General features: G+C 55.0%; 1 protein-coding gene across 7 annotated transcripts in view; it reads right to left on the bottom strand.

Moving 5' to 3' along the window:
• IGDCC3 (immunoglobulin superfamily DCC subclass member 3) overlaps nucleotides 1-12,136 on the bottom strand; it is a 42,931-nt gene extending 30,795 nt beyond the window's left edge. For all 7 annotated transcript variants that reach the window (XR_014313381.1, XM_082737089.1, XM_082737090.1 and 4 more), the window contains exons 1-2: nucleotides 11,815-12,136; nucleotides 9,444-9,749 (exon numbers count right to left, since the gene is read on the bottom strand). Coding sequence is in view for 6 of the 7 variants with exons in the window: in XM_082737089.1 (XP_082593215.1) it covers nucleotides 9,444-9,749; nucleotides 11,815-11,893 (385 nt within the window). In the remaining variant the exon portion in view is untranslated. The remainder of the gene's footprint in view (nucleotides 1-9,443; nucleotides 9,750-11,814) is intronic.
• Nucleotides 12,137-12,342: the final 206 nt, after the last annotated feature.

Below are 12,342 nucleotides of genomic sequence, written 5' to 3'. Positions count from 1 at the left end.
CGCATCTGTACTGCAACCCAACACCAGCATTCCAGAGAGCGGCCTGGGGCTGCCCCCACCACCCACTGTGGTCAGTGTCCAGGCTCAGAGACAAGCCTCAAGCAGGGGCCAGTGTTCTCAGGTTCCTCCCAGGGATGGTCTGCCCCCAGGGGGCTCTGGCTTGCTGGGGAGGCCATGGACCATTTCCATGGGGGTCATCTTTAAACCTCACCCTCTCCATCTCCTCTTCTTATCTCTTTGCTCTGTGCCCAGGACTGAGCTTCTCAGGAGGCTCTCTCCCCCAGCAAAGAGAGGATGGTGGACACAGGGTTGCCACAATTGGAGACACAGGCAGGAGGAAGGATAGAACACGGGAGAGAGGAGCAGGAGAAAGGACAGGGCGGGAGGAACAGGGCTGAGGACAACAAAGACAAAGATGTTAAGCATGACCCCACAGGAAGGCAGAGGTGGAGTGCAGTCTGTGGGAGAGTGTCAAAGCCAAAATCCAGAGAGGAGAGAGAGAAAAGTGCATGGGAGAAGCTGGGAGGTGAACCCGCTGCATCACACTTTTCTCCCCCTGCCTGAATTGGGTGGCTGGCTGACTGGCCGTAGGCCCATACTCCCCACTCCCTCCATCTCCCTGGGGTCTGAGGTCTGGCCAGGAGCTCCCCCTGCTTGCCCCTCCTCAGGCCTTTGCTCAACCCCTGCCTTTCCACCTTCACTGGTCCCAGTGGCGCGTGTCCAGGCACCCCTTCTCAGGAAGCCACCGGGACTGCTCCCATCTGTCTTCTGTCCTAACCTTATACTTGAGGGCAGTCACAAGAGTTGGGTTAGCATTTCTTGGAGGTGGTGAACCAGAAGCAAGATGAGAAATCAAAGAGTGATCCTTGGGGGGGATACGGAGCCACACAGGCCAGCAGGCTCGGACTGCAGTCAGACTGTTGGCACTGCCTAATAAATAACTAAGAATACGGTGTCAAGTCCCAAGGTGCTCCCATGCCTGCAAGCCCATGAGGTGAGCCCCCACCCTCCACCAGTGACCTGAGGATTATCTTCCTCTTCTCTTGCTTCAGCTGGCTGAGTATCACTCCTTGTGGGACCTAAACATCACCGACCATGGTCTCTTGGCCTGTGCCTGTTCTGTCCACTCTAGCCTTCCAGTCTGGCCACAATGCCCAAGGGAAGTGCTTGGAGAAGAGAGGGACCCCAATCTTGGGCTCCATACACCTCCTTCAGGCACACACCTGCATGCTCAGGTCCCCACACAGGTCCACATGGCAGCACACACACACTACAGGTCTCTCCATTCCTGGGTGTAACAAGGCTATGGTCAGAGAAGCTTTGGGTGCCCTAGGTGAATCACACAAGACAGACATTTTTTGAATCACTTGGTCCAGTTTAAACAAAGACAGCCGCGAGCAGTTTGGTTTTCCATCCCACATGCCCTTCTGTTCCATTCTACTGTTTTTGAAGCCTGTGTAGAACAGCCTCCAAGCTGCTGTGAAAAGTCTCAAGTCTCTCTCTCTCTCTCACACACACACACACACACACACACACACACACACACACACACACACACACACGCACACTCACTCTCTGGCCGGCAGCGACTCTGGAGAGGAGAAGGAAAGGCAATACAAGGAAGCCAGGAGTGAACAAGTCCTTTCTCCCTGGGGGCGGGGAGGGGACAAGGGGTTAAGGGGGGCTGGGGGCCTGTTTCATTTGCAGGCTGCAAATGCCTCTCCTATTCACGGGCCCACATTCCCAGCCAAGGCGCCCGGCCACGGACAATGCCGGGAACAGGAACAGAGGAGATTTGCACATTGTGTTCAAGGGGCCAGCTGGCTGCCTGCGACAGTGGAGCCAAGGTGTGGGAACCAGAAGCATTCGACTTCCACATTCGAGTCCTGCGGTGGGGGCGAGTGGGGCCCTCCCCCCTCAGCTGGGGCCAGTGTGGCTAGGAACAGGGACCTCATCCAGCAAGGGACTGAAGTTCAAGGCAGGAGACCCGGAGACCCACGCCTGAAAGGTGCCAAGTGCTTTGGTCTCTGCCTCACACCCCATGTGGCCAGGAAGAGTCTCAGGTCCTCTGCAGATAAACACCCAGCAGCAGGGGCACCTGGGTGGCTCAGTGGTTTAAGGCCTCTGCCTTCGGCTCAGGTCATGATCCCAGGGTCCTGGGATCGAGCCCCACATCGGGCTCTCTGCTCAGCGGGGAGCCTGCTTCCCCCCATCTCTGCCTGCCTCTCTGCCAACTTGTGATCTCTGTCTGTCAAATGAATGGGTAGGATCTTTAAAAAAAAAAAAAACAAAAAAAAAACCACCCAGCAGCAGCCGCCCACGATCTTGCCGATCTTGCCGATCTTGCTGGGTGTGCTCTGTTCCCTCACCGACCTGGCCCGCTCCTGAGCTTCTGCTCCTCTGAGCTATGCTATCAATTACAAGGCCAGGAGAGACACACACAGAGAGAAAGCAAGGGAGACGCAGCAAGAGAAACAAGGGAGAGCGAGCTTTGCACCCGCAGGGCCACATGTTCATTTAGTTTTTACCAAGCTCCACAGGCGGGGGACGTGAGAAATACAAAAGCAAAGCCCTTTAGGAGCCTGAAGTCTAGTTGAGGAGACAGATGGAATATCCAGCCACAAAACAGTACTTAACAATGTAAGCAGCCATCACTGAGGGGAAGCTTGAGCCTGAGTGCCACAGGCCATGAATCCACCCTGCCTTAGCTGGGGGAGAGGAAACTGATCGGCTAAGGGACAAACAGGGGCAAGAAGAGACTGGGAAAAGGCCCAGCAAAGGCGAGCATGTCCCCAGGACCGCCTGGATGGCAAACAAGCCTTTACCCCTTAGAGCAGACAAGAATCTGAGTTCAAGCACCCACTTTCACAATAAGGAAAGCAAACCCTAGAGAGGGTGAGTGACTTGCCCAGAGCCACGCAGGAGCCCGGTGTCCGGGCAAGCACCCTTCCATCACACCTCACAGCGGCTAGGGACTGACTGTCCGAGGAGCGTCAGTGGGGTATCAACTGGCATGTGGAAAGGGCCTGACCCTCCCCCATTTGCACCTGACTCTGGTGTAGTTACACGTGAGCTGCAGGAAAGGAGAGCCGGCCTCTGCACTGCCAGCCCGCTTATCACACCAGTGACATTTCCCCTGCGACACCTGCTTCCTGCTCCACTTGGTAGGCAGATGTGTGTGATTGAGAGGCAGTTGGTGGGGGCTTCCTCAGGGATACCTCAGCTGAGCTGCCCTACAAGGAGGAGAGAGACGCTTGGGCTCCATATACCAGGCCTGAGTGTCCAACCTCCAGGTGACACAGGCCTCTGGGGTTCCCAGCCACTGCACCAGGAACCGCTTCCCTACATAGCCCACTGCCCTACCCTGAAACACTTTGGGGTCCCCTCAATACACTGAGCCCCCCACACAAACTGTTCTCCCCATTAGCTCCAGCCCATGGTTCTTCTGCCACTGGCCCTTTTCCCCAGCTCCAAGTTGGTTCCACAGATCTGGCTCCAGACCCTGATCCCAGATTCACACAACCACGGACCTTGCTGCTAAAAGTGGGTTCCAGAGTAGCTGTTTAAATTGCTTTCCCTCAGATGGGTTGAGAATGAATCAAGATTTTAGAAGTGGGTGCCTGAGGGTCTGAGAAGTCGGTGGAGGCAGCAGGAAAGACTCCTCCTTGCCTGACCCCACAGCCTCTTCCTAGGAGTCTGGGCTCACCAAGGGCCTTCCTGGAATCCACACAAGAGGAGCTTAGAACCCCGCATTTCTCAGAATAATAATGTTAATATTTGAGGAACACTTTCTAGGTGCCTTGCACAGTGCTGAGTTCTTCACCCAGACCGTCACAGGTAATCCTCATAACATTCTTTGTTGGGAAGTCCTATTTCCCCATTTTGAGGCTAAGGCGTGCCTGGCTGGCTCAGTAGGTAGAGCATGCAACTCTGGGTCATGAGTTTGAGACCCACATTGGGTGTAGAGACTGCTAAAAAATAAGTAAACTTAAAAAAAGTAACCGTAAACAACTTGCATTGGAATTTTAAAAGATAAAATATTATATCTAGAAAATAAAGACTCCATACAGGTAAGTGACTTGTCCATGTCCATCCAGTGGGGGCAGTAGCTTCTGCAGTTTACCCTCATAGCCACTGCTGGGCCTGCCCTGTGGGGACAGCCCCAGGCGGGGAGGGAGGCCATCCTGGCTCTTGGAGGACTGGGCCACCATCTAGATAGGCTGAACCTCATCCTAAATTAGTGGTCAGTACCTAGCACTGACAAAACTACTTAATGTCTAGAGGTCAAGCCCCATGCCAGGTTTTTACACCCAATCTACTCATTTCATCCTCCAACAGCCTTGATAGGCTGATAGGGTAATGACCATTTTTTCAGACGAGGGCTCAAGAGGATTAGTAACTCATCGGTGAGTGGCAGAGCTGGGGTTCAAACCCATCTGGGTTTGCTCCTGCACCACATTCTGCCAACCTTACTGTGTTGCCCACACACCCCCACACCAGAGATGGTGAATGGCCTGGGGGGCGGGCTCTGCTCTAGCACCTGTGAACCAGCAGGATCCATCAGTATCGCCTGGCCTTTGGCGAGACATGCAGGACCCCAGGCCTTGGCCTAGACCTACTGATTCAGACAAGATCGGGCGCGTTCAGGGTGGTATGGCTGTAGACAGACCTACTGATTCAAAATACAAATTTTATCAGGTTCCCCAGGTACTTCATGGGTACAGTAGCATTTGTGAAGTCCCTCTCTAGATCACATAGATCTTTGCTCCAATTCTCCAAGGGGCATAGGACCAGGAAGTGAAGGGTAGGGCCAGAGGGCATCTGCCTGAGGAGAGTTAAGGGTGGGTCCCCCAAGCATTCCCCCTCCTTGTATCTAGCCCATCTTTTTTTTTTTTTTTTAAAGATTTCATTTTGGGGGTGCCTGGGTGGCTCAGTCAGTTAAACATCCCTCTCTCTCTTGATTTCAGCTCAGGTCATGATCTCAGGGTTGTGAGACTGAGCCCAGTCTGGTGCTCACTTCAGATTCTCTCTCTCAGGGGCCCTGAGTGGCACAGTTCGTTGCGCATCCGACTCTTGGTTTTGGCTCACGTCATGATCTCAGGGACGTGAGATCAAGCTCCACATCAGGCTCAACACCAAGTCTGCTTGAATTTCTCTGTCTCTCAAATAAATAAATAAATCTTAAAAAAAAAAAAAATTTCTCTTGCCCTCTGCCCCTCCCCCTACTTCTCCCTCTCTCTCTATGAAAAAAAAAAAAAGTTTTATGTATGTTTATATGTATTTGAAAGAGAGACTGTGGTGGCACCTGCATGGCTCAGTGGGTTAAGCCTCTGCCTTTGGCTCAGGTCACCATCTCAGGGTCCTGGGATCAAGCCCCGAATCAGGCTCTCTGCTCAGCAGGGAGCCTGCTTCCTCTCTGTCTGCCTCTCTGCCTACTTGAGATCTCTCTCTGTGTCAAATAACTAAAATCTTTAAAAAAAAGAGAGAGAGAGAGATTGTGAATGAGAGGAAGAGGGAGAGAGAACCTGAAGCACTCTGGACTGAGCACAGCCTGACCCGGGGCTCGATTCCACAACTGGGAGATCATCACCTGAGCTGAAACCAAGAGTCAAATGCTAAACCAACTGAGCCACCCAGGCGCCCCAAAAGATTTTATCTTTAAGTAATCTCTACACCCATCGTGGGGCTCAAACTCACAACCCCAAGATCAAGAGTCACATGTTCCATCTACTGAGCCAGCTATAGGAGCCCCATTGCCCATCCCTCTTTGGGGTCGTCCAGGTACACAGACTTCAACAGGTGTAGGCAATGCACATGTTCCCCCTGAGTCAGGTGACACACATACTCTCCCAGGGGCCCTCCAGAGGGATGGCAGAGGGTTTCAGAGGCTAACCCGGCTTCAGCCCATACTCTGAGGCTTGGGAGAATTCCCAGGCCCTCCCAGGAAAGAGTTAAAACAGAACAAGTTGCTCTCTGGCTCCAATAATTCCACTCCCTGGTAGATTTCCCTGGTGTACTTCCTAACCGAATCCCAGTGAGGGAGAGAGCTGTGGGCTGGGAACACAGTCAGGCAGTTTGCTTTCGCTGGCAATGTCTGTAAAATCACCTTTCGATGAAAAATGCCGTATTGGCTCCCATGTGCCTCCTGTATACCAGGCAAATCATGGGATGTGTCAGTCCTTCTAACCATCCCACAAATGTAGGAGTATATGCACATTTCACAGGTGAGGAATCTGGCCCAGAGAGAGGCTAACTTGTCCGGGTCTGTCTCATTATTAACAAGTGTCTCAGTTTGCAGCCTCCAGACCCCAAGCACATGGAACTGCAGGGCAGAAAACCAGACATGCCAGAAGCAGGAATTAGGACCTCAGGTCTTAGGACCCTGAGCCACTCTGTCCTAAAAAGGAGATACTGGGAACAGAAGCCACCAAGGAACCAGCGTGCAATGTAGCCCAGCCTGGTCAGGCCATCTTTTGATGACAACATCTGAGGCCACTGGGATGGAAGAGGGAGCTTTTTAAAAAAGATATTTATTTATTTGACAGACAGAGATCACAAGTAGGCAGAGAAACAGACAGAGAGAGAGAGGAAGAAGCAGGCTCCCTGCCCAGCAGAGAGCCTGATGTGGGCTTGATCCCAGGACCCTGGGATCATGACCTGAGCCGAAGGCAGAGGCTCTAATCCATCGAGGCACCCCAAGAGGGGGCTTTTCTAGCGGTGGCCTCAGACCCAGAGCTCAGAGGCCCCAACAGGGCTCCCCCCCACAGACCTGGGCCCCTGTGTGCTCCACTGGTGAATCCGCTGGGTAGCCTGTGTGTCTGTGAGTCTTGCTGAGCCTGCCGATTCTCCATTAGCCCCCAGGGAGCAGGCAGGAGAGGCAGGAGCTCCAGAGGGCTCCTCACACCTTTCAGCAAGGCACCCTCCCATGTCACACAACATCTGCAGCGCCCGCAGGCACACGGGCAGGGAGTTATTACCAAAGGAGAAAACTCAGGCAGCTAATCAGCTTTGGAGGTTTCTAGGGACATCAGCTTGTGAAGTGAGAAAAGGAGATCCAGCCACCCGGTTGCTTGGTACCCAAGCATTCCCCCATGGGGTCACAAGCCTTGCAGGGGAGAGAGAGGCCATATCAGATCGCTGGTGCTTAGAGGCAACCCCCCAGCTGTCCCCAGGACCCCAAAGGATTAACCACGCTGACCTCACCCACTGGCCCTTCTCCCAGCCCACAGCTCAGTTTCTTATACTGTAGTTTAAGGAGACCAGACATCTTGAAGGTATTACCATTTATAGAAAAGCACATTTACAATTAGCTATATATAAACACCTGGGATTTATCTTCCAGAATTCTAGGCTGGCAATGTAGGGGCCAGTGCTGATACACAAGCCGGGGACAGTGTGGGGATCCTCTCCCCAGGAAATCTTACTTCTCTCCCCGGCCAATCTTGGGGGCCCTGCCCTGCATCCACGTCCACGCTTCTCTTCCTCATACCCCGCCATCTGCTGAGAGGCCGCACCAGCCTTCCCTGCACCGCCGAGAGCTGGCGTGGAGGGGTCGCTGAGCCAGAAGTGATTGGGTCTCCAGGTCCAGGGCTGCCTCCCAGCGAGCTCCATATGGGGGCCTGAATCAGCCTTCTTTAGAACAAAGGGGCATCTTCAACTCAGTGAGAAGCCTCCTGCCTCAGAACGATTCATCACTCACCAGCCATTCTGAGCAACTGGGCAAATGCCTTAAGAGCCAGGAGGAAACTGGCAGGCCCTTAGCGGGGGGAGCAGCGGCATGCCATGGGAGGTAGGCAGGACGGGTAGGGCTTCTACTGCCCAGACTGCAGCCCAGCTCCTCTGCCTACTGCAGCGTCCCGGGATCCCTCTGCCTCTTGATTTTCCCATCTGTCAAACGGGGGCAAAGACTGCCTGTCTTCTCCAGGCCATTGTGATAACTGAACTTTCATGCAGAACACCTAGGGGACCCAGCACACAGCAAGGGCTTGATAACATTAGCTGAAATTATACAGGGCACCCGGGTGACTCAGTTGGTCAAGCGGCTGCCCGAACTCCCCTCGGGTCATGATCTCAGGGTCCTAGTATGGAGCTCCGTCAGCTCCCTGCTCAGCGGGGAGTCTGTTTCTCTCTCAGCCTCTGCCTCCTTGCCATCCCCACTTGTGCTTGCTCTCAAATAAATAAGTAAATAAATAAAATCTTTAAAAAATAGAATTATTGGGCACCTGGGTGGCTCAGTGGGTTAAGCCGCTGCCTTCGGCTCAGGTCATGATCTCAGAGTCCTGGGATCGAGTCCCGCATCGGGCTCTCTGCTCAGCAGGGAGCCTGCTTCCTCCTTTCTCTCTCTCTCTCTCTCTCTGCCTACTTGTAATCTCTGTCTGTCAAATAAAATAAAATCTTAAAAAAAAAAAAAAGAATTATTACCAACACCTTTAAGGCATAGCCTCTGTAAGCAGTCTTTAAGGGGCACTCCCCCGGAAGTACAAAGTTGTGAGGTAGAGAACTACCTAGCACTTGCTAAAACTTTCGCCTTCTCTCAAGAGCAGTGGTTTTCAAGCCTGACACACACCTTGCCTCACATCCCCAGCTGGCCCCCTTCAAGATCCATAGATAATTCTGGCTTACACAACCACGAGTGCGCATAAATTAAAGAACAACTGAATTTTTGCGGGACAGGGCAGTAGAACACAGCCATCATTTTGTCTCAACTACTTGTGGTCTATCAGTGTAAGCAAAGCACAATTCTAGAACTGAAACACCCCGCCTGGCCCTTTCTCTCCCATGCAAAACACATCAGATGTTAAGTCACCACCACATGCACTTTAAAGACTTACAATTTTATTGTTAATTATCCCTCAATAAAGCTGATTTTTTTTTAAAGAGGCACATTAGCATGAAGGTGAGTGGGAGTAATGTCATCATTGTGATAACCTTGAAATTAACCTACCATATTTTTTGTAAAATGAATTGTTGACAAGCTTCCGAATATTATTATCCTACCCAAAAGACCTGAAAGTCACCACATAATTTAAAATTGCAATGTAGCCAAATTGCCCTTCAAAATTCTCTTAAATCACCCATAAAGTATGACAGTTGTTTCCTGAGACACGAGCATCCCACTCGATGGACTGGGACATTCCCAGTGCAGCCACGTGGAAGCTAAGACACACCGACCCAAGAGTTGGACAAAGCTTGCTCTCTTTCTCTCCCTCTCCCTGCAGCAGTATTTGGCTGTATTCCTGCTGAATCCCATTCCAGTCAGTTAAATGAGTACAGGATATAATTCCACCGCCACAAATGGCCACTACGTACGTCTCAACTGACCCATGCTGAGAAATCAGTCCTCCAGAAGGCTGCAGAAGAGGGAATTGCTTCCCCTGCCCCCAACCCCTGGGCAGACCCTGGATCCCCAGTGTAGGAAAAGACAGTAAGGGGTGTCCACTTACTTGCAGCCTGGATTCGAGCCTTCCGGCTGACCACGAGTCCAAAGCGGTTCTGAGCCACACACTCATAGTCACCCTCATCTGAGGGGCTCCCTCCCTGATCCAGCTGGAAGTGAGGGAGCATCAGGGACCCATTGGCCAGCAAGATGGCGTGGGTACTCTCCAGCAGCTCCACTCCATTCTTCCTCCAGGTGATTCTCACTGGAGGGGTCCCCTCCACCCTGCAGCCCAGCACTACAGGCTGCCCAGGAACTGCAACATCATCACTTGGCTCCATAGCAAAGGCCAGTTCGGCAGAGTGGCCAAGACCTGTATGGGGCAGGGGAGATGGAAGGAAAAGGAGAGGTTAGTGTGAACTGAACAGGCAGGAAGAGCTTCATACACAGGTGGCCCAAGTTCCCAAAACTGTACACCCCATCTTTCAGTAATGTCAGTAGAAATCTCCATTACATATATAATTTTATGCATTAGAAAGTTCTGTCTTGTGCAGTACCTTTCTCAATCAGCAGACCATCTCAGAGAGAGATATTATTTGTACTGTTTCCTCGTTTTACAGACAAGGGAACTGAAGCCCAGAGATAATGAAACAACTTGTCTAGGGTGTCACAATTCATAGTAACACATCTGAGATCCAAAAGTAAGACTGATTCTAACATGGCTGCTACCACTTCTATGATCACTCTGGCTACACACTGCAGCCTCACAGACTTTCAAGGTCAAAGTGTTCAACCTGTCCTAGCGTCCCATTCCTCATCTGATAGGTACAGGTTAGGCAATGTGCCAGCCCCCCTGCCTCTGCCCTAGGGCACTCTATGTTTTGGTTTATGTGGTTATTTTGCTGTTGTCATAAGGAGAATTGAAGGGTACCAAGCGTCAACTCAGAGTTCCCAAAATTCAGGAAGAGGGAGGTTTCCAGAATCCTTACTCTGACCGACCTCACCGCTCCCGTAGAACAAAACTGAGCTGGAAGAAGTGAAGGGGAACAAGGAGAGAGAGAAGGTGATTGGGGAATGAGGGGGAAGCCCGACAGGAAGCACAAGAGCTCCAATCCCAGGCGTGATGCCAAGTTCCCAACTTCTCCAACGAACAACTTACCAGACCAGTTATCACCTCACTCCGGGAGGAATGAACCCACCTGGTCTGGAAGGGCAGCCACAGATCCCCTCGTCACTTTTCCAGGGAACTAGTGATCCTGGAGCTGGCCCCTCCCCAACAGACAAGCGCCCTCCCTGGTTGGGGGAGACGGAAAGTGGGTGGGGAGAAAGGAGGAGGGGGACCCGCCTTACCGATGAATCCCCCAGCCACAGGGATATGTAATAATTTAAGACATTTGAGGGTCATAACCTTTCAAACCCCTACCCACGCTCCCCCTGCCCTGCATTTCAGCCGCTTCAGCCCCCAACCCAACCCCGGTACAGCAGTCGAGGAATAAAGTTTCTCCTAGATGCGGACGCGGTATTCCGCTTCTCCCGAGCGGAGAGGAGGGAGAACACCGCCTAGACCAGCGTCTTCGGAGAACCTGGGGTGGGAGGGGAAGGGCCTAGATGTGCGCTCCCCTCCCGTGAGATGGGCCCATTACAGCCCCTGAGGGAACAGGGTGGTGGTGACGCAGCTCTGGGCAGCAACGCGGGCAGACCCAGAGCCCGGGGTCAGGGGCGCTCTGCCCGCGCACCCTCCCGGGAAGGGCGGGCACGTGAGCGTCCCCGAAGCTCGCTCCCTCTCGGTCGGCTTCTCTTCCCCTTCCCCGGTCGCGCGGTCTCCCTCGGGTCTCCTCCTCCCCACGCGCGGCCCGCCGGGACTCTGCCTCCTCTTCTGCCTTGGTCTCCGCCGAGCACTCCCGGTGCCAGCGCCAACTCTCGACCCGGGACGTGCCCGGTCGGACCCGCCTCCGTCCCCCCGCCCTCCCGCTCGGCTGCGTTCGGTCTCGGCCGCCTCGGGCTACTCTGGCCCGCAGTCGGGCTCCGCGCACCCCGGCCCGCCTCCTCGGACGGGACTCGGCCCTGAGGTGCCCCCCTGGTTCGCTTCTCCCTCTCCCCAACTCCCGCCCGCCCGCCTCGCTTCTGCTCTGCGGTGCTCTGTGCTCCTCGGTCTGGGCTTGCGTACTGCCCGAGTCCCGGAGCCTCAGCGCCCCGAATCGGAGTCTCTCCTAGGGGGCCGCGTCCTCAGCATCCTCCTGCCGTCCGGGCAGCCGGCCTCGGGGCCCTCTCCCCCGGCTCCGCCCCGTCCCACTCGGCTCTCCTTCTCGGACAAGTCCCTCCCGCCCCGGGTCCGCCCGCAGGGTCCGCGCCTCTCTCCCCAGTTCCGCCCCCTCGCGTCCACCTACTCCCCTCTCGCCCTTCCCGGGGCTCGGTCCGCGGCCGCCCGGGGCGCTCACCGTTGCTCGGCGCCGGCAGCAGCAGCGGCAGCAGCAGCGGCAGCAGGAGCCGGCGCGGCGCGGCGCGCGGAGCAGCCATGGGGCTCTGGGTCCGCTCGGCTCGGCGAAGCGCGGCTCCGGGGCCTCTGGCGGCTCACAGCGTCCCGCGGGGTCGGCGCCGGGGCCGGGGCCGGGGCTCCGGCCGGGGCCGAGCCCGGGCGGCGGCGGGCTGGGGCCACATGCCTGCCTAGGAGCGCCGGGGGCGCAGGGGGAGCGCCGCTTGCGCCATCTTGCACCCACCCCAGCGATCTGTCAGCCTCGCCCGGGGTGCGCGCTCCGCACTCGCACCGCCCGCGCCCGCCCCGCCCTCCTCCCTCCGCCCGCCGCCCCTCTTCCCTCCCCTCCCGGTCCCCTCCCCCAGCCCCTCTCCCCGGAGGCCCGGTCTGGGGAACAAAAGAGCCGGCGAGCGCTTTAAGCGGCCGGACATTCCCGGCTGCGCGGCGGACGCGCCCCCTGCGCTTTGAACTGTGGCTGGAGCTGCCGGCGCGG

This window comes from Mustela nivalis (genome assembly GCF_964662115.1).
Source record: "Mustela nivalis genome assembly, chromosome: 6".
Classification (NCBI taxonomy): Eukaryota; Metazoa; Chordata; class Mammalia; order Carnivora; family Mustelidae; genus Mustela; species Mustela nivalis.
This window is presented reverse-complemented; position numbering and strand designations above follow the sequence as displayed.